The 23706-nt window shown below is 37.6% G+C and overlaps 1 protein-coding gene across 2 annotated transcripts in view; it reads left to right on the forward strand.

Annotated features, from left to right (window-relative positions):
* Positions 1–9569: 9569 nt before the first annotated feature.
* Positions 9570–23706, forward strand: part of LOC140243786 (uncharacterized) — a 66385-nt gene continuing 52248 nt past the window's right edge. Inside the window, exons 1-5 of one of the 2 annotated variants that reach the window (XM_072323454.1) lie at positions 9570–9678; positions 12599–12684; positions 16458–16511; positions 17422–17502; positions 22828–22916. In XM_072323454.1, the coding sequence (XP_072179555.1) occupies positions 12611–12684; positions 16458–16511; positions 17422–17502; positions 22828–22916 (298 nt within the window). In that variant the 5' untranslated portion in view covers positions 9570–9678; positions 12599–12610. The remainder of the gene's footprint in view (positions 9679–12598; positions 12685–16457; positions 16512–17421; positions 17503–22827; positions 22917–23706) is intronic. The other variant, XM_072323455.1, reaches the window with a different exon arrangement.

Consider the following 23706-nt stretch of genomic DNA (forward strand, 5'->3'; position numbering starts at 1 on the left):
GGTCAAATGAGAATGTCTGTGTATTTGCCACTGACTTTAACTTGTGTAAAGAAGTTTCGAGCAACTATAAGAATCTGAATTATGTCAGTACAATGTATGTGTTTCGGATTAAATTAGAATGTACAGGTGTAAGTCATTCATCAACAGTGTTTAGCAAAATCTCTCCATGCCTTTTATCAACATTGATTTAATAGAAGATGCCATGCTTCAACAAGGAATTCTTGATCACAACACAATATCATGTCCATGTTATTTCAAAGTCTGTGGTGTAGGGGTCAAATGAGACATGCGCTAACCATGAACTCCCTTATACAGGGACACTACCCGTTCTATATAGAACCTCTTTGGACACTACACACTGCACACGCCCAGTGCACACCCCCAGTGCCGTACTGGCCAACTCGGTTTTTTGGCTTAGGTGTTTTGAAGCCTGTGATTGGTCAAAAGCTGGTCCCGTGACCTACAGGCGCCATGTCGTTACCAAAGTCAATCACGCGGGCGCGAGCAGAGCTCATACGCAGTGCCCATTGTTCATTACGCGCAGCTACGCGCTATTAAAGGGAGCTTTAGATTTTAGACGCGCGGACGTTCAAAGAAAAAAACATGTTCTGAGCGTGCGCAGTAGCGCGCGTAAAGTCAATCTATTCTTAGCTTGCGTCGCCTGAGTTTTTCATTACGCCGTACTGGGCTATTTTCACGTCCGCACAGTTTGCGACGTAGAGAGCTTCTTCATGCACTGATCATATTATGGGGGCGCGATTTTGTTTTTTATACGTTGCGTCCCAGCGTAATCTAAAGCTACTTTTCCACACGACGCAGGGAGAGAACGTCCAGCGCAAGCGTCGGCTCAAACGTCCGCGCGTCAAAATCTAAAGCTCCCTAATATTGCTTGCCTAGGGGACTTCCCCTGAATATCAGTCATGGTGCAGTGGGGATAATGTCATTGCCGTTGTCAACTTCATTGAAGTAGAAGGTACAATACGAAAGATATTTTGATATGTATCTTACTGCGATAAACTGATGATTCGTCATGCCTTTCTGCGCAGCATGGCGTTGCGCAAACCGACCTGGCTCTTAGTGTAATGATGCACCGCTTTCCGACAGATCCAAAACAAAGGAAAAAGTGGGAAATCAGAGTGCGACGGGAAAACTATCTGATTTGTTTTTCTTTGGATTCCTCGTGGTGTCTTTCAGACTATCCAAGTTTTGATTCACATTTGTATGTCTCCGCCATAGCATACGAAAGTGTCGCCTGAGGCATTTGTTTTGGTCGTCCGTCCGTCCTTCCGTCTGTCCTTCATTCCGTAATCAATTTTGTGGACACCGTTTGAGGTAATGAAACTTGACATGTATGCTTGTTTGAGTGGACGAAGTTTTGCTTTTAGCTTATAAACTTTTTGTGTAAACACGCTGAAAGTGAAAGGTCAAAATCATGTATAATGGTTAAATTCTTAAAATATCACTATTTTTCCCATATCTATATGCAATTTCTGAAGGTAAGTATATGTATTTCCAAACGAAACTTACTGCCTGACCGTGATTTTCTTGTGATTTTTTTTTTTTTTTTTTGGGGGGGGGATGGGGGTATGGGAGGGCGGCAACGATCAAGGATAAATGTCAGGTAAAATGTTAGAATTGTACTATCTATTGTTGAAATATTATTACCCATGCAGTTCCTCCATACCTTGGAAATTACCCAATTCACAAACTTAAAACCAAACATGGTACACTGGTATCTACATGCCATCATTATTACACAATGACGCGTGATAGGGAAAGATTTTGGCCATGATGGTCAAAGGTAGGTGAAAATACTGAAATGACAGGATTTTCTACATATTTTTAAAATAACCGTTCAAGGTATTGCCATGAAAATAGTAGTAAGTAAAAAATAGTAAGAAGAAGTAAGCAAAGTAAAAATGCTCAAATTCCTTAATACTTGCTCTCTTACAGTCTTAAGCAATAAAAGTCATCCATTCATACCTAGTTCTAGGAAAGTAAACACTCAACGCATTAAATTTTGTGACAAATTTACCATTTTTTCTGCCAATTATGTGAAACTGTCATGTAACATTGTCAAGACGTACTCAACACCTGCTAAGAGAACAATGTAATATGGCGGAGGAATACCGGTCGCCATTAGGACATTTTTTTTTTATTATTATTATTATTTGGTACGGATGTCACTGAGGATATCCCTCATGTTATCCAGGTACTTGTACTTTCGTTCAATTACATGTCTTTTTAAAATATTATTTCTAAACAATTTTAGATCATTTTACATACCTTAATACCAATGACGTTTTCATGTTGTACATTGTACATAGGTGTATTTAATTCAATTCAATTCAAAGTTTATTTCACTTTTCGACAAAACATAATGTTTCACTTCCTTTGATAACAGAGAATAAGGTAAACAGAACATTGTGTAATTAAAAGGCTGTACAATAATTGAGGACCTTATAGTAATTATACATTGTTGTAAAAAAGAAACAGAAGTGGTCGAAATGAAGTACATGTATAACCTTGCTTAAAGTGCGAAAAATGGAGAGACCCACTAAAAAGACAGAGCTTGTAGAATGTAGGCCCCTCTGGAAAAGAACATCGATGGGAAGATTAATTGAAGCATCATAAATACGAAAAAAAAAAGAGGAAGAAGTCTGTAGCCCACTGAGAATTAGATTCACAGATAAATACACTTACTTTCATAGACGCGAACAAACATGAAACAAGACTATAGACAACAAAACAATTACTGAAGAAAAGGATGTACGGGACAAAACGGAATGGACAAGACATAAACGCGAACAAGCATGAAACAAGACTAGACAACAAAACAACTACTAAAGAAAAGGCTGTACGGGACAAAACTGAATGGACAAGGCTAACAAACAGAAGACAAAATAGTAAACAAAAACACACAACAGAGACAGCAATCTTCGGCAGAAGCATGTCAAGAGAAACAGAGGATAGTTGTGGAGAAAGAAGTGATATTGTAACGCCTGAAAAGAGAAAAGCAAAGGAAATAGAGGGGCGTATGAACAGGAGTGACAGACGGAAATTCAACTCTTGGGCGCTTTGGGCAATCGCATAGATGACAACAAACAGCCAAAAGATTACAATTAATTCTTCAAAGAGGAGAAAAAGTGAGTAAGTCAGTTATGTGAGAAAGAAGGCCAAATGGCTAGTTCAGTACTGTAGAGTCATACGATTGCAATAGAAAGGACTTCAGTCTCCTCTTGAAAGAATGTATGGATAGGGCGTTTTTTATATCATAATTCAAAGAAGTCCAAGAATTTTGGCCTATATACATAAATAAGTGTGTTTTTAGCAAGGATCGTTCGTAACAGGGGTAAATAAAATTCATTGGAACGTCTAGTGGGATATTCATGAAATGATTGATTTTTGAGGAACATAGAATAAAAAATAGACGGGAGCTAATTGTTTCTATACTTGTACATAAATTGCCCCAAATTGTACAAAAACAGATCTTTAATGTTTAAGAGCTTGTTAGAGGCAAACAACGTATTTGTATGAGAACGTATTCCTTTTGAATTACATACTATAAAGGCCTTCATGTCAGTTTCATACATAACAAGGAAAAGTAGAAATTACGCGGTGCGTAATATATGTCCCCGCCGGAAGTAGCATTTTGTAACAAAATGTGCAATATAGGTAAAAAATCAAGGTCAAAGGTCAAAGAAGTCAAAGGTCAAAATTCTGTGTAGAAATTTTGAAGCCCTCACCTAGTGCCATCACATAAAGCAAATGGAAACGAAATTGGGTTAGAAATGGCGAAGGAGTAGCATTTTGTAGCCAATGTACAATATAGGTCAAAAATCAAGGTCAAAGGTCAAAGAAGACAAAGGTCAAAATTCTGTGTAGAAGTTTTGAAGCCCTCACCTAGTGCCATCACATAAAGCAAACGGAATCGAAATCGGGTTAGAAATGGCGAAGGAGTAGCATTTTGTAGCAAAATGCACAATATAGGTCAAAAATCAAGGTCAAAGGTCAAAGAAGTCAAAGGTCAAAATTCTGTGTAGAATTTTTGAAGCCCTCACCTAGTGCCATCACATAAAGCAAACGGAATCGAAATCGGGTTAGAAATGGCGAAGGACTATTTGTAGCAAAATGTACAATATAGGTCAAAGGTCAAGGTCAAAAGTCACAACTGAAATTCTGTGTAGAAGTTTTAAAGCTCTCATGTAGTGCTATCATATAAAGCAAACAGAATCAAAATTGGCTCATAAATGACAGAGAAGTAGCAAATTGAACATTTTGATCACACACGGACGCACACACGGACGGACGCACGGACGGACGCACAGACACACACACGTACGGAGCCCGTTTCATAGTCCCCTGCTCGAACTCGTTCGGCGGGGACAATTATATGGGACTAAATAGGATGGTAATTGATGATTATTTACGTGCGAAACAGTAATAACTGTGGGATTCGTCTATCCTCTGTGCACAGCTAGAATTGTAAATTTATATAACATGTTGTTATACAATATTCTTGTTCCCTGGACAACTTGCTAAATACAATATATATAGCATACAGTCTAGTGAAAGTTTACGATACGACTTACTGTTGATTCTTCTTTTATTTTTACAGCAATAATTTATCATATATTCAGGAATTATGTTCCTTAGACAGCTTCCCTATTATATACGGCATACCTGTGTGCTTGTGTCAATTTGAATGTGTAAAATGATCGATTGTTGGCTTTGTTCAACATGGATGGAATGAAAGAATGTCCCTCCCCCAACCTACCCCCTTTCTCTCTCTCCCTCTCTCTCTAAAAGTCAAGCAACACCGTGCCTTTGGGACGCCTGTGCGTACACGCTAACCAAACCCTCCAAGCGCACACGCTAATAAAACCATAAGCGCACTGTACGCTGGGTAACGACATGGCGTCCAATTTATGATTCTATTCTATTCTATTGTTGTATCAATGGGGACCTATCTATTGATAATTTTCCCCACAATGTGCGTATTCTTTATATAAAATCATTTGTTGTTAATGAGGATGGGTGGTTTGTTAGATGAAATGGGGGATGTAGCGATATATGTGTTGGGTTCATAAATAACTGTATAGGTTGGTTCATTATATTGATAATGATATTATATCGGTGGCATGTTTAAAGCTTGAGAACATTCAGTGCTCATGGCACTTTTCAGTGCCATGAGCACTGAAAAGTGGACCTGTACGCTATACAAGTAGCCACTATTATTATTATTATTATCATTATTATTATTATTATTATTATTATTATTACTAACAATGTATATATGGGTTCATGTTCATATGAATTCATAGAATATATATATATATATATATATATATATATATATATACATATATATTATACAAATAATGAATGTTTATGAGTGCAATGGACAGAATATTTCATGAGGTGAAAGATGAAATGATCCATTCAACGAGGCGCAGCCGAGTTGAATGGATCAAACATTTCATCTTTCACCGAATTAAATATTCTGTCCATTACACGAATGAAAAACATTTATTATCTGTTTTATATAACGCTTAAAATAGATCCATGTCATTTGATGTTTTATTTATTTAGAAACAAGAGAGACACTGAGCTAGATCGCGAGAGTGCAGTGCTCACTGAGCGCTTTACGCTGGCGCGCTGTCGCATACACACGCTGCAAACGCAAGGGCGTTTAACACGCGTAGTGTGCCGGGCTCTCAGCGAGCGTGCAATGGATCAAATCGTATGGATCCAAAATTGCACGGTAAATGGAGCACGGACGATGACGTCAAAGTGAAATGGGCCGAATGATCAATGTTAAACAACCAATCAAATGACAAGGATCTCCTCAGGCGTTATATAAATACATATATACATATATATACATATATGTTGCGAATTCACGTATTGGCTCCAATATAGCGAAGAATCAAGAAATAAACTAGTAATGCATTATTTCGCCAATAAGAATGAGTTTATTGAACAACTCAAATTTTCGGTGGCCTCCACCTTCTTCAGGAGTCTCGACGCGGAATGTCAATACCAATATATTGTATGTATATGTATATGTATGTATATATGTATGTATGTATGTATATGTATGTATATGTATATGTATGTATATATACATACATACATATACATACACACACTGGTCTGATACTATAAATGCGTGATAATACACAGGGCCATATATTCATATATACATACATATATATACATACATATATGGGTTTATATTATATGAATACATGTTGATGTATATGTGGGTTCATATTATATAAATTCATTCTTTATGGGTTACTATGTTTGTCTTGTAAGGGAGCTGGGCGCCTTTGAATGTTTCAACAGATAAATGGCGCTATATAAATGCTGTTTCATCATCATCATCATCATCACCAAAACTGTAACCAAGTCTAGTATACGGGGCCAAAAAAAGGATGCCTATATCCCACTGTTGTAATTGCGTGAAACATTATTCTAAAATAATTATAACTCTTCTCATATTTACCTTTCTTATCTATATATATTCAAAAAAATATATATTATCTATATTCTGTAAATGCTATAGATACTATACCCTGACATTGATGCCAGTATATATCCCAATATTACCTATTATTCATATAATTCATACAATTCTTAACAATCATTAAAATATATACATATACAAATACCTAATAGCACAAACATCTGTATATGAGTGTAGATAATACCTATATTCTGAAATAACTTTACGAATACACAAAACATATAATACCTATTTATAATGCCTATCTGAATCATTTCTACGCAAACAAATATATTTTGTATTCACATACATAATGGTATACATAATAAACATTAAATAACATCAAAAATTACAGACAGAAGTGCGACTATACTGTGATTACTGAAAATTGTGTGATTACTGAATATTTAAAGGCCTGAAATGGGTCAACCATAGAGTAAGTACTCCTATAAATTTGGTTCACGTTTACCAAATTTGGAAACAGTCGCAATTCTGTCTAATAACAAATTTTGGTAATTAATGACAGGTCTCGTTCGCCTGTATAAAAATATTTGATGACAAGCAAATCAAGCAAGACATTACAATGTCTGATGGGTATGAAGTAAATGTACATAATACAATAACTTTCAGTAATAAATTTCGAACCGCTCTCAGCTTGTTGGTTGACCTCGGATTTGAAACAGTGCTGGGAGCGGTTCATTGATACTGAACTGATATCAAAGAAAATTTCAAAGTATGAATAATTATATCAAAGAGATCAAAATTATATATAGGCCTAGTTCATATGATTCATAAACTTGAAACAGATTCATATGGAGAAAAAAAAAGGCCTTATAGGGCAATACGGCACTTTTTTTTAAGGCCTATCAATACATCATTGTTTATATGTATATATCAAAATGAAATGTATAATCGTATAAATATTGGAGATAAAAAATAGAAACAACTCAATTTATGAGTTTAATAGTGGCCAGACTCTCTTTATACGGCACTGCACCAGTGCCGTATATTAAGAGAGTCTGGCCAACTCGGTTTTTGGCGTATGTGTTTTGAAGCCTGTGATTGGTCAAAAGCTGGTCCCGTGATCTACAGGCGCCATGTCGTTACCAAAGTCAATCACGCGGGCGCGAGCAAAGCTCATAATTATGCAGTGCCCATTGTTCATTACGCGCAGCTACGCGCTAATTTTGTTTGCCTTTGGGAAATCCCCAATATCAGTCACTGTGCAGTGGGGATAATGAATTGTCATTGCCGTTGTCTACTTTATTGAAGTAGAAGGTATATGATATATTACCTTAAAGTTATTTTGATATGTTTCTGCGAAACTGAAGATTTGTCATGCCTAAATTCCTGCCCAGCATGGCGTTGCTTGAACCATCTGACTCATGTGTAATGATGCACCGCTTTCCGACAGATCCAAAACGGAGGAAAAAAAAAGTGAGAATGATGTGCGACAGGAAAACTGTATGATATGTTTTCTTTGGATTCCTCACGGTGTCTTTCAGACTACCCAAGTTTTGATTTACATTTGTATGCCAACGCCATAACGTACGAAGTGTAGCCTGAGGCATTTGTTTTTGGTCGTTCGTCCGTCCTTCGGTCTGTCCTTCATTCCGTATTCATTTTTGGACACCATTTGTAATGAAACTGTTTGACATAAGATGCATGTGTGAGTGGACGAAGTTTTGTCTTTAGCTTATACACTTTTGTGTAAACACGCTCAAAGTGAAAGGTCAAAATCATGTACATAATGGTTAAATTCTTAAAACAATATTGCTATTAACCCACATATCTACATGCAATTTTTGAAGGTGAGTACATGTATTTCCAGACAAAACTTACTGCGGCGACTATGATTCTCTTGTGATTTATTTATTTATTTATTTATTTATTTATTCATTCATTTATTGGGGGAGGGGGGAGTAGGGGTGGTTGTCATGGGAGGGGGCCAAAGGTCAAGGATCAATGTCAGGTAAAATGTTAAAATCCTAGTATCTATTGTTAAAATATTATTACCCAGTTCCTCCGTACCCTTGGAGATTACCCAATGCAAAAACTTAAAACCAAACACGGTATTTGCATGCCATCATTACTACACAGTTACGCGTATATATAGGGAAAGATTTTGGCCATGATGGTCAAAGGTCAAGTGAAAATAGTAAAATGACAAGATTTTCCACATATTTTTAAAATAACCACTCAAGGTATTGCCATGAAGTATAGATAGGTCATTTAACTGACGAGTAAAAAATGCTCAAATTCCTTAATACTTGCTCTCTTAAAAAATAAAAGTCATCCATTCACACCTAGTTCAAGGAAAGTAAACACTCAACGTATTATATCTTATGACAAACATGCCATTTTTTTCTGTCAATTATATGAAACTGACGTGTAACATTTTCAAGACGTACTCTACCGTATGTACCCCCCCCAAAAAAAAAAAAAAAATTACAACGGGACTCTCCGCATTGATATCTTTAAAAATAGTCAATCAATCTAAATACAAATTCAGGGTATGAAACTATAACTCATTGCCCACATTATTTACAGAAAACCCCATTCGATTTGCTTCAGTGGTCAAAGAGAAATTAGGGGTTTTGTAGAGGATGTCATAAATCTCTTCCCTGCAACTGTTCACTGCACTGCACACGCCCAGTACGCCCTCTTGTGCCTATAAAATATTTTGGTACGGTTACGGAGTGCGGTAGTACGCTATTTTATGTACATAGGACCTACTTGTCTTGTAGAACGTTTGTACGAAAGACTACGGAGCAGTGAGGTTTATGTGTGGCGGGAAAATTGACATGCATAGGTTATACGTGTACTAAGATGTGTACCGTACCGACCACGGATTTTGCACTGTGCATGCTCTGTATGGTCCTACGTGATATAATTCAGCGCTTGATTACAATGCATTGATTGATGCATGTTGTGATTGACGTGGTAATAAGGTACAAGGTGTCGACCGGATCGCCGCGGAAGACCTACCATGCTGATGCTGTAACGTGTCTCCTATGATGGCCTACATTTGCCCAGGAACACCTATGTTAATATAGACTGCCAGATAATTAGCTCAACTAGATATTCGAACAGTACAATTTCACGGGATTCAATCGCATGATAACTTTTATTCACGACATTCCGAGGACCGTGCGGCCCGTCCGAAGGTAACAACCATCAACCATTGAGCATTGTTAACTTCTTGTTGTTGAATGTTTAGAGGCCTAGGCCTACTACACTACACACGGTTAGGAACTAGTATATAGTAAGTGGTAGTCTAGTAGGACCTACGTCTACTAATTCCACGGTTACACACACTAACTTTAGTTACATATATGACAATATGTATCTATGTACTCAATGAATGCATTGCCATTGCATTGCTATCCTGCTATTAGCCCGACCAGACGCATTATACGCTGGGGCGCGCTACGTACGTAAAGTTTACAGCGACTGGGCTGTGTATTGAGTATTAAAAAGCTAACGTTAGGCACTAGACTTCTAGAGATCTATAATTTTATTACGGACAGTGTAGCTACAATAGATCCTATATTGACTTGGCAAGTTGTAAAGGGCCTAACGTTAGATTCTATAGGATCTATGCAGTTTAAAATGTTTTATAACTTAAGACAAATCGATAAGCTAACGTTAGAACCTTTTCTACTACGCTAGACAGAATACTCTAACGGTTAACGTTAATTATTTTCATCGATCACTTCTGCTCATGTCATCATGGTTTCACCCATCAATGAAATGGATGTGAAAAATAGAGGTGTAGGTCCTAGAACTACACAATTGACATTTTCATGTAACATTAGTATGTAATAAATTCCAACTTGGGTTTGATAGAGGTCTAACGCTAAAGATATCTAATATCAGCCCCGGGCCCGGCACGGCCTGGCGAACAGCCTTGATAAGCTAGCTATAAAATTTAAAACGCTAGCAAGCTCGCTGCGCTGCGTGCATAGCAACAACAGTTTCTGTATTTTCAGACAGCTCGCCCGCGAGAAATGTCGCCCGGAACAGGTCGCCCTCATGAACAAATTGGTCAAGTTGAGATGCGAATTTTCATATATAAAAACACATTCAATTTTTCTGATCTGAAAGGATTTGGTTTAGAATCTATTTCAAGGATAATTTTATGTTGTACCTAACTCATTCATGAAATACTTCCAAAGACTTGAAAGTGTGATTTATAAATTACCGATTCATAAGCTCGACAACTACGATCTGTCTCAGGGGCGAGTTGTCCCAGATCAGTACAACTTCTGCATGCTGCACATGGTTACACACGCGCGTACGTACCAAACGCGCGAACCACTCGCTAGAGTGACTTCAATGGCAAAGCATTTGACATTTTACACTCAACAAACATCCTTCACAATCATCGCTACGTTTAATCACACGGCACTTTCGATTGAAAAAGATTGGTCGACTCGAAAAAAGGCTAATGTACATGCATGATACTTACCATACCACGGTGAGCTGAGGCGCTGAGACGTACTGGTAAGTACGTACATAGACCCACGTAATTTTCAGTGTAAACTGTCGCAGTCGGTACGGAGGATTTTCTGAGTTCGCAGCGGGACAACCGCCGGATAAAAAATAGTAAATGTCAAAAAAATTGATACGGTAATCAAAAAGGGGTGCAGGCGGGGGCGAGAAACAACAGTTTTTGATATTTTTAAAGCCAATTTTAAAAAATAGTAAATAGCAAAAAAAAAAGCATGTGGCGGCCAAAATAGACACGCGCGAGGACGAGCAACTACTCTCTTTTTTTACTTGGCCTAAGGAAGGGGCCCGCATCTCGTCACCCGCACTCCTATAGATAAAGCACGTAAAAGATGTGTTTGGGGGGCATGCGAGTGACTGTGATGCTCCCAAAGACAAGCACGTAAAAGGTGCATGCAGGTGAACGTGATATAACACGTAGACTTCTATTCCTAATAGAAACCGTCTAAAAATTTCAGATTTTCACAGAAAACTGTTCGGTTTTCACCACAGTTTGCTTGGTTGTGGTATCCCTGTTTCAAGTTTCAAGTGTAGTGAACACAGTCCCAGGCATAAATTTTTGTCCAGGGCGCTAGTAACAATTTTAAGCAGGGTGACAGTACTCCGGCCCCTGACGAGGTGCAGGCACCTCACTATACAGTGCAACTTACTGTAAGAGCGTCAAAATAATACCCCATGCATTTGAAGCACCTATCCTAAAGCGTGTATTTCTAGATTCTACCGCAAATCGCATTTTTGTAATGTGCGCTTCTGAATTCAGAGTATTTTCTTTACATGTGAGTAAAATTTCAAGCACATTGTGACATATTCTAAGTTTCTATGAATTGATAGAAAAACATTAGGGTGTCGATATTAGACACCCGACCATAGATAGGTTCTAATTACATGATCACTGATGATAGTAAATGTGTAAACTTCTTTCCTAAACATGATAGAGGTCTACATGTACGCACTTGCAGCAAGAGCTTTCACACTTAGCAAGCGTTCACACGCTTGTCAAGGATGGCTAGCCATGTATTTAGTAAATTTGCAATGCATTGGTAATTTTATCAGTCGCATGAAAAGGGATAGATATGTTTATGACTAAAATTTGTCCACCGTTCTACAAAACGATGCACAGGTCTCCGTTTGTCAGTTTGGAATAGGGTGCATGCAGTTAACTGGAAAATAGCCTAAACCCACTTGACTGTGCCGCGTACATGTACACAATGTATGTTACACAGTTCCATTATTACTGTACCTTATGCATGCACAATTCTTGACCGAAAAGTCGCTCTGTATCTGGTCGTCGGAGATGTGTTCTGCAAAGACTGCATCTGGCTTCACGAAATTCCCTGGAGGAGAGCTGTATAAGTCAAAAAATGATAAAAGACTCCTTCAGACAGACAGATTTTTCTGTCTAGCACAATTCCTACTGACACACTGAGACCTGTGCATCACCTGTATTGTCCATGTGCAAAGTAATCTGGTTAGCATTGTACTCGCTTGTGTGTCACAACTACAGTCTTGCCATACATGTACAATGTTGTATGATATGAGTCATTTCCCTCACTATGGTACCGGTATTTGATTTAGGGAGGAGGAACAATGAATGATACATTGCTGAAAAAAGTCACAGACAGCATTGGGCTTATGCAGAAAAACCTCGAATGCTCAATTTGGTAAGTGGAAACTACACTGTACTGTATAGTTAAATCTGAACCCATATAATATTTGCTTGTGCTGCTCTCCATGTTGGGCCTTTTACAGGGTCAAAGGTAGCCACCATGTTATATTTCTTGTGTGCGCTCTATCATGCACATTCCGTTTATGATTTCCTTCAAAACTTGCATGGAGGTGCATCATGCAAGTCTATGGGAAGTATTCATCCCATACAAGCTTGCTGGTTTATGTTGATCTTGTATTGTATTGTATTGTATTGTGTCAGATCTCTTCCTCCCTACCCTCCCCCTTCTCCTCCCTACTCCCCTCCCTCTACCTCTCTCCTGTACTTCCCCCCCCCCCCCCAACCCTGCCTTGCTACAATTTGTTTTCTTATTATGTTCTTGTGGTACTAGATCTTAGTACGTAGCAGTCATCAGTATCACACAACTTTGAATGACTGTGATATTCTTTTATTGTGTATCTTGTATTGTGTCAGATCTCTTCCTCCCTACCCTCCCCCTTCTCCTCCCTACCCCCCTCCCTCTACCTCTCTCCTGTACTCCCCCCCCCCCCAACTCTGCCTTGCTACAATTTGTTTTCTTATTATGTTTTTGTGGTACTAGATCTTAGTACATAGCAGTCATCAGTATCACACGACTTTGAATGACTGTGATATTCTTGTATTGTGTATCTTGTATTGTGTCAGATCTCTTCATCCCTCCCCCTTCTCCTCCCTACCCCCCCCCCCCCAACTCTGCCTTGCTACAATATACAATTAGTTTTCTTATTATGCTCTTGTGGTACTAGATCTTAGTACATACATGTAGCAGTCATCAGTACAATCACACAACTTTGAATGACTGTGTTATTTTAATGTATTTCTTTGTTTTGGCTACCACTGAAACAGCTCAAAATACATAAAGTTAGTCTGTTTGACAAAATAAAGTCTTATCAAGTACTTTGTAGGCTATAAGGTGACGATGACACCCCCATAATCAAGGATAACTGCCTGGATCTATGTATTCATCTTATGAAGTATTGATCAAAACTGCAAGATTTATTATTAAAAAAAACCCAAAGGGCATGATTTTCAAAAGTGTCCCTTTGAGAAGCTTTATAACACTTCAATGTGTAATTCCTCATATGATGTAGGGGCAAATATCATCAAAAACACATTTATAATGTTAAAACCCTAGTATGTGGCCTGTATGGCTCCAAATTTGATGTGGAAGTGTGTATCTAAAAATCTAGCCTCCTGTTACTTAATGGTGGTAGAAAAATCAATAATTTTGTGTATCAAGATCAAACAAGTGAGGACACTTGTTTGATCTTGATTCTAAGATCTCATGTCTGCACTTTGCATGACTTACTTCCTTTCCAAAATAAGAGGTTTGTCATCAATCTGAGCCCCCTGTGATTTTTAGTAATGCTGCTCCCAATGTTCCGTCTTTTACAAGATCAAACACAGCCACCATATATATTTCTTCTGTGTGCTCTTCATTCCAAAGCACATTTCTTGATGGGTATTTGTCAAAATGCAAAACTTGATGGTGAAATTTAGGCCACTGTATTGTTTCTGGTACATTGTATGGTGCTCCCAGTGTTCTATGTACCCTTTATATGGTGTAAGGTACAATTTTGGTGGGTGTCTTGTGTGTAATTTTGGTGGGTGTCTTGTGTGTGCCATACTACAAGTGGCGTTTTGTGACATATATTGTTGAAATTTTGTACTCGGTCATATGATGGTCAGCTCTAGACCCCTGTTGTTTTTGGTGCTGTTGCCCTCAGTTTTCCGTACTACAATGTATGTAGGGTCAGAGGTCATTGGGTTGCTGACTTAAAGGACAAGTTCACCTTCATAAACATAAGGATTGAGAGAATGCAGCAATATAAGTAGAACACATCAGTGAAACTTTGAGGAAAATTGGACAATAGATGCAAAAGTTATGAATTTTTGAAATTTTTGTGTTGGAACTACTGGATGAGGAGACTACTACAGCTTGTGAGTCATATGCGTACAACAGTATAAAGAAAATGTAAAGAAAATTCAACATATTTTCACATTTTTTTTGCATAATAAAAGACCACTTGACTTGCCTCTTTCTAAAGGCAGGGGGAATACTGATTACCCATAACATATGTCGGTAACGAGTCAAGGGAATGTGTACTTTTTTTCAAAAGATGAAATTTTGTGAAATTATCTTTATATTTTCCTTATATTGTTGTACGCATGTGACATCTAAGTTATTCATACACTGCAGTAGTCTTCTCATCCAGCGGTTACTGCACAAAAACTTCAAAAATTCATAACTTTTGAACGGATTGTCCGATTTTCCTCAAACTTTCAATAATGTGTTCTACTAATATTGCTACATTCTCTCAATCCTTATGTTTATAAAGGTGAACTTGTCCTTTAAGTATAAATTCAAATGCATAATGTCATATGAGCCCCATTTTAGATGTGAGATGTGAACTGATTGATCATATCTTCCTGATTGAACATCTTTCCTTTGTATCACGAATAAAGTTCAATTATCTGCAATTTTAACTCGTCCAAAATATTTTGTACATGAATGCATGTGGACAAATGTGGGCTTAATAAAAGCCTTCAAGTAAGGCAATTTTTTCAGCTCCTGCAATTTTGACTCATGTGGAGTTAACATTGTGTAAGCTTGTTTAGAACAAAAGACAAACAAGATTTAGATCTCCCATACAAAACTGACCACTTAGAATTAGAGCTAAAATTACTTTGTTTATCAAGACCAAACAAATTTATAATATGGTGGTCTAGCTTTAAATGCGTGAACAAAAGTGACAGTTTAAATAAGTTTGGTTTCTTCTGTTCTTCTATGTCAAATGATTACACACACCCACACACACACACACACACATGAACTGTCATAGCAATAAACTGCAAAATCTGTTTGCTCCTACATGTAATTTCATGAAAACCTTTTTTTCACAATTTGTGATGCAGAGATGCCAACTGTTACTTTTTGTAGTATTTTGTACTTTTTTTGGCCAAAAAAACTGCAGGTTTCATAGAAAATACTGTTTTCCTAAATTGTGTAATTGTACTACACATGTCTATTGCAGGAAAAGTAAAGATAACTGTTTTTCCACCAAAAATAGGCCTTTTCTGCCATGAGAATACTACAATGTTAATAGCAAGGTTGGCATCCTTGGTCATGATTGTGGAAAGGCATTTCAATTATCAGGTACAGGAGGAAAAACATGTATGTGTATGGGTCTAGGGCAATGACCCTCTGGGCAATTACCCGGACCCTTCCCCTTCCCCTAATCCTAATCCTGAACCTAATCCGAACCCTAATCTTTACTCTGACCTTATCACTAACCAGTATTTAGTTGGGGGGGGGGGGGGGTAATTGCCCTTGTACGAATATGTAAACATATAAAACAATTTGTATTTGTATTCCAAATCAGTTGATTAAATTTTCAGTTACATTATATGGGACTCCTTTGGCACATTTACAATATGTAGTGTGATTAGTTTTTGATGTAAAATCATACTTTGAAATAAAATTGTATCTGTAGTAAATGTAATAAGGCTCATATTGGGGTTGTGTTGTTGTTACAAGTGAAGAATGATTGTATTGTATTGTTTGTACACTTACAGCAATGGCATGCAATTCAGCCTCAGTGCTGCTATGTATCATTCCTCTTCTGATGGAATAGCCAATATCGATCCATCTATCTAAATAGATTATATTTTTGTCATGTAACAGCAAATGCCTGTTTCAACTTTGCATAAATTTATTCAATTTTATAGCCTCGACTTGCTTCAAGATCCTGTTTGCACAAAATGTGATCACCAATTTTGCAAGTGAGTCAAATCCCTTAACTCTTTGTTATGAAGATGTTGCTGCACATACTTATCCATATAATAATGATAATAAAGAGTGTTCTTTTGTTTTGTGGGAATAAATTGATGTACCTTGTATGCCACTGATTATTTTAATGTACCACGCGCAATTCAGTATTGTCACATAATGCCTTTGTCTTCTACACAGTAGAAAATAGAATATTGATGAAAATAGATTTAAAGGTAGGGAATCCCATTTGTATGCCTTAAATGAAGAGTTGTACAAATACAGTGGTATGTTGAAGAGAGTATCATTTTAGAAACTCCCATAAAGTATTGGAAGTGGAAGGTAACATTTAGTACATTTTTATTGACCGTTAGATTTTTAATTGAATTTTTTTCGGGGCTCACCGTAAATTCCAGTACATTACTAGGCTACCTTTGCAGACCCATGCACTGCATGTGTGTCCATCATGTATATTTTGTGAAGAAAGTTCATCAAAACTTACAAACATTTCTATATACATTCTTGCCACACACTCTATATGTTATTACATCAGCTCTTATACTTTTAGATTTGTGTTTATAGATAAAAAAAAAATACAGAAGACTGCAACAAAAAGGCTTAAGTGTGGCTGACACACAGAACTACTGAGTAGTTGAGTTTTGTGCGTTATTCAAATTGTAGATAACTGTTGACTTCCAAATTTCTCAGCAGTGGCGTAAACAAGTCCCCTGAGGTTCATATTTAATGTTTTGCTGCATTTTGGGAGGTCTGTAAAAGGTATCCCCTACCTTTAAGATAGATCTTCATTATATGTCATATCATCTGTATATGAGTATATTTAATGTAATGAAAATTGTAAATTGTTTCATACTATATTGTCACATGCTATTTTTGTTTGCTTTTTTTTTTAACCTCAATTTTCAGCTTCTGCGTTCTTGCCCTCCTTCAGAGTTCAAGAAAAACTTCAGCTCCTTGTCCTCTATGTAAGGTTGCCATAACCAAAAGGTCAGTATACACCTGTGATTATTCAGGTAAAGAAATGCAGAGTTATATAATACCTGTTGTTTGAGTTGTTTGTGATGCATGCCAAAATGTACACATACCAAAATGTACACATACCATAATCTGTCAGTGAATTAAATGTGTCTATAAGGAGTCTGTGCCTTGCAATCACTGAAAAAGTGTCTTTGTTTGTTTGTTTTTTTTTTCCAAGTAGTTAAACCCCCCCCCCCCCCCCCCCACCCACACATAGTGTGTATGGGGGTTTAAAGGACTCGCTCTGAGGTCGGGTGGCCATGCGGTTGGTCAGTTGGGCAGGCTGGCGGTCATTCAGTTTGTCCATTGCAAAGTCTTGTGGCGTGAACTTCTCTCTCATTTTTGGAGCAGTTGACCTAAAATTTGGCATAAGTGACCGCTGTCATAGGTAGATGTTCAAGACACCTTTTTCATCTGTATGGAGGAGTGCATTACCATGGTCATGGCAAATTTTCGTAAGCATGCAAAATGTTGTGGCTTGAGCTACACTTTCATTTTTTGTGCAATTGACCTAAAATTTGGCATGTATGACCCCTATCATACGTAGATGTGCAAGATGTCAAAATATGCACATGTTTAACCTCAAAAACGTTGTGCATTCTACACTTTAAATATATTCAACACATCTTGTATTCCTATTTGATTAACAGTGCGATCACTGCTTGATTTGTGCTTATAAATCTATTAATCCTCTTAAAGGGATGATATAGTACTGGTTGAGGTGAGGATTCAGCTTGTAAAGGGATCGTATAGTTTTGGTTGAGACCTACAACATTTGTAATTTCAGGTTTCTAACATTTTTTTTGGTAAGATAATGAGAAACCTCCTATGAAATATGAAAGAGCATGTAATTCCATGAGGAATTCAACGTTTTTTTGATGAAAATTGGTCTTGAAATGGCTGAGATATCCAAAACAAAGCGATTCTAGTAAAGTGTGGGACCCACACTTTATTGCGATCGCTTTGTTTTAATTTGGTTTTGGATGTTTCAGTTATTCCAAACCAGATTTTCATCAAATAAACTTTGAATTCCTCTTAAAATGGTATGCTCTGTACTATTTCGTGAGTGTTTTCTTGGTATCTCACAAAAAGTTCAATGCCCAATTCTCATCTCCACCAATACTGTACTATCCCTTTAATGGTTTGCAAGATATTTAGAAACCACTCTATGAAATGTGAAAGAGCATACAATTCTAAGGGAAATTTAAAGTTTATTTGATGAAAATCGGTTTTGAAATGACTGGAATATCCAATAAACATGGTAAAACAAAGCAATCCTAATAAAAGTTGTAGCCTATTCCATTTTATTAGGATAGCTTTGTATGGATATTGGGTAAAATGATTAAAGGACAAGTCTGCCGTCATATACACGTGGATTGAGTGAATGCAACAATATTAGTAGAATACATCAGTGAAAGTTTACTGTAAGGAAAAAAATGGACATGTGTATTGCCTGGCTGTTGCTGCATTTTGGTAAGGTCAAAAAAGAAACTTTTTAAAATGCCTGTAATACTGTAAAACGAGGAATGTTCGTGTGGATTTGAATTTCGCAAATCTCGCGAGAGGCGAGATTCGCGAAATGAAAATGCACGCGACAGCTTTGTCTACACTATATGCACTGAATGTTAGAGGTAACTTGCGAAAATTTCATACCACGAAAAAAGACCGTCGGCTCCGATTCGTGTAAATTTCATGCCGCGAAAATATTGTGTTTTACAATAATGAATGAAAGAAAAAGATGCTTCATGCAGAGGGGTGAAAATGTAATATGACTTCTTTTTTTTTTTTCTAATCGATTTGCCCATCTTCATAAATGAATTTTTGCAACTGCTAATCTACATTTTTAACAAACACGTCAGAAAAATGGAACCAGTAGGACTCGAATCTGTCATCTGCATTTCCAGGCAGAGACACTACCACAAGGTTATTTCTGGTTGCCGGCTGTGACACAGTGAACTTGTATCAAATACCAAGCCCCTAAATTCTGACATTGTAGTTTATACACAGTCCAAGGTGGACAAGGCTAATTGGACGAAAGAAAAGGATTATTAATGCAGAGGGATGGCAGTAGCCGGGTGGTAGTTTTGCTGCCCAGAAAGCTGCTTGGCACAGACCTAGATAATTATACATCTGGAATATTAATAAGTGCTTTGGTAGGTGATCTGATGTAGTTTGAGTCTTATAATCATAGAGCTAAACTCTCCCTTGCACCCCAGAGGTCTCTCTTTTCGTGCACCTGCTTGAAGTTGTCGCCATCCACACCTTTTCTGCCTGCTGCCATGTCAACAGGCCTCAAGTGGTATTCTGAAATCCTTCCTAGGAAGAAATTTCTTCCTAAGTCAGGATATTTTCCTATAAAACTGCCTTTCCTAAGTTTCTTCCTAAATTTCTTCTGAACCTTTTTCCTAAACTTAGGAAGAAACTTAGGAAAATATGCAAATGATGATGAATCCTAGGAAGATATGCAAATTTCTGACTTAGGAAGAAGTTGGTATTCTAGAATGCACTTAGGAAAGAATTTGAGGAAGATTTTTAGGAAAGCCCCACCCCTGTCCTAAGTACGTTGTTAAGATATAGCAAGCTGCAAAACTTTGTGATAGCCCCTTGCCATTCACTGCGCCCAATATGTACTTTATACTTGTATGTGTGAAATGGGCATGAAAAATGGGACATGCCGCACACACATGCATTTAACCCTGTCATTGGTTGGTTCCTTGTGATACGGCATTTCATATTGGCTTTAAAGGACAAGTTCACTTTCATAAACATAAGGATTGAGAAAATGTAGCAATATTAGTAGAACACATCATTGAAAGTTTGAGGAAAATCAGACAATCCGTTCAAAAATTATGAATTTTTGAAGTTTTTGTGCAGTCACCGCTGGATGAGAAGAATACTGCAGCGTATGATGTCACATGAGTACAACAATATAAGGAAAATATAAAGAGAATTTCACAAAATTTCATCTTTTGAAAAAAGTACAAATTCCCTTGACTTGTTACTGACATATGTTATAGGTAATATTATTCCCCCCGCATTTAGAAAGAGGCAAGTCAAGTGCTCTTTTATTATGCGAAAAAAGGGAAAATATGTTGAATTTTCTTTACATTTTCTTTATACTGTTGTACGCATATGACATCACAAGCTGTAGTAGTCTCCTCATCCAGCAGTTCCAACACAAACATTTTAAAAATTCATAACTTTTGCATCGATTGTCTAATTTTCCTCAAACTTTCACTGATGTATTCTACTAATATTGCTGCATTCTCTCAGTCCTAATGTTTATGAAGGTGAACTTGTCCTTTAAAGGAGACCTCTGGATGATTTTCAGATTTTTACATTTGAACAACTATAAATTAGTTATACTTATGACAGAGTTTCAGAATTTATGGTAATTGGGGTGAAAAATAAGAATATTTTTGAAATTTATAACAAATTGCAATGAACAAGGATGATGACATGGCAGGGTCACCAAAAAAATGCATGAGTTGGGGCTGAAGGAAGCAGAACAAAAGAAGAAGGCATGCATAGATTGTACACCTTGTAGGTGAACTCGCAAGCAAGCGGTATAAGCCAGTTCGGGGTTAGCTCATGGGCACATCGGTACAAATGACCTTTCTTCTTTCTCAGTTGATTAGGCACTCCACAAGTTTTCAAGCGAGAGAAGGTATTTCAGCTTACCCGACGTAACAATTTATGGAATTCATCAGTCATGTTCAAAGAAAGAATGAACTTGCGTAGACCAGGTGACCAGAATGATCCATCAATTAGCACTTTGGAAAGCATCCATTTCATTATTTCGCATTGAATGTATTAACAATCTTTTTCTATTGATATTGTCAAATACCGCATTTGCTGTCAGGTGGATGTGCTAGCAAGCACCACTCATAATGATCACTTGAATAATCATTACATCACAGATGCTTATCTCAGTGAATAAAAAACCAACATGCTCTGCCGGTACTGATGACCTTTTTCTGCTCATGCTCTAAGTGGAACCCCGAACTGGCTTATTGTAATGGAATTACACTGCTACATTAACTACTGAAATATGTGAACCTCCTATGTCATCATCCTTGTTCAGTGTAATTTGTTTTTAAGTTTTTTTTTCAAAGTATTATTTCTCTACTCCAGAATCACACTAAATTCCACAAATCTATGCATGGAGCTGTTGATTTATGTACTACATGTACCTGATGTGAAATTATGAAATTTCCGAGGCACTTCCTAACTTTCTGACATAGGAAGTCACTGTGAATAGGAAGATTTCTCAGAATACCACACCTGGCCTTGGCCTCAACCTAAGTTGCTTAATAAAGAGATTTCAATCCAATCCTCCCTGATTTTCAGAGAGGTTTTCTGAAAATGTGTATTTTCACATAAGCCAGAGAACACAAATTCCCCCCCCCCCCCCCCGATTTCTAAATGAATCCTTTTGCTAGATGCATATAAAGGTTGGCATTGCTGTAAATAGGATGGCATTCCTTTCCCTCCTCTCTACCATGGTCTTCCTTCTCAGGTATGCATGTTTAATTATATGTATACATTATATGTACTGTAGTGTGCTCAAGATATTTTCGTGGCGTGGAATTTTTGCGAATTGCCTTTGGCATTCAATGCATATAGTATAGACAAGAACTTTCGCATGCATTTTAATTTCGCAAGTCTTGGACCCCGTTTACAGTGCGGGGCCGGGCTCGCAATTTTGTCCGTTTACACTGCTGGGCTCGGCCGCGCTTTTGATTCAAACCTTTCAATATTTTGTCGTAGTGGCGCTCTGCTTGTAAACAAACGCAATTTGGTATTGTCTGGTTTTCAGACTCTTTGCAAAATGAATTCCGTGGCGACAAAGTCGCCGTTCGGGCAAAGACCTTTGCCGAAGGAAAAAAATCCTTTGCAGGACAAAACCACCTTAAACTATACTAGTTTTCGACGTTGAGGGGGTTAATATTCTGAATAGCGAAAGATACAAGCAGAGGGTTTGGAAGCCAGACTAAAATTGGCCGCGCAATTGGCCGCGCATTTGGCCCAGTTTGCGTTTACACCAAGAAGAGGCAGGGCTCGGCCACGGCCGAGACCACCTCCAGAGCGAGGCCAAATGCGAGGCCAATTTTGGCCTCGCATTTGGCCTTTTGCGCGTTTACACTGAAGCGGGGCTGGGCTCGGCCGCGGCTCGGCCGCGGCCGAGCCTCGCACTGTAAATGGGGTCCTAGTCACAAAATTAAAATGCACACCGCATTTCTGGTTTTACAGTATAATCAAATATGATGCCCATCTTCATCTATCTCCTGACAGGAGCCTGACCAAGAATGAACAGCTGGATGAAATTGTCAGAGGTGTCCGTGCTGTCATGGCAGCAGTGGAGGAAGACACTGGTCTAAGATGTAAGTTGGGAGTTGATGCTGCAGTCTCACTTCATGTCATTGAACTGAAGTTAAACCATTTTTATCCCTCTCCCATGAAGTGTTGCCTGAAGCATTATATTGCAGGTTGTATGTCGCTCTGTCCGTAATTGATTTTGTGGGCAACGTAACTAATAAAACCATTTTAAGTAAGTTAAGTTTAAGCTTTAAACTGATGTATACTCAAATGGACTCTCGTATTACACCGTTTTACAGTAGATATTGGTAGAAAAGGACACACTCTGGAGAAGTGTGTACTGAGAAAAGATTCTCTGAAGATTAGGGTTTTTTTCAAGCACTAATTCTTATCAAACCATGCTAGCTATGTATTGAACGGGACAAAAAACAACCAACAACAACAAAAACAGGATGTTAAACACCTGACCAGCAACAATGAAGGGATTATCAGATGAAGCTGATATTAAAAACACTCCATTATCACATTCCATTTATGACTAATTCCAACTTTCAATGCAGTAGCATCATCATTTCAAAAGCTATTAAGAGTTGAAAGTGAAGAATGTGAAAAGGATTTTTAAGAAATGAAAAGGGTCCTATATGAAAACATACCTCACTACACATTTCTACAACCAAGTTTTCTAATAAAACTGCTAAAAACACAATTTCACTTTCATTTTATGATCCCAAACTTTAAGATAATGTAAAAGAAGAATTGTTCTATCAGAAAATATGAAAATCCAAGATAGACTGGGTTGACCTATTTCACCTATTGTATACGCCATATATAATAGGGAGTCTAAATTGTCGCGAA

This window comes from Diadema setosum, chromosome 20 (assembly GCF_964275005.1).
Source record: "Diadema setosum chromosome 20, eeDiaSeto1, whole genome shotgun sequence".
In the NCBI taxonomy this organism is placed as follows: domain Eukaryota; kingdom Metazoa; phylum Echinodermata; class Echinoidea; order Diadematoida; family Diadematidae; genus Diadema; species Diadema setosum.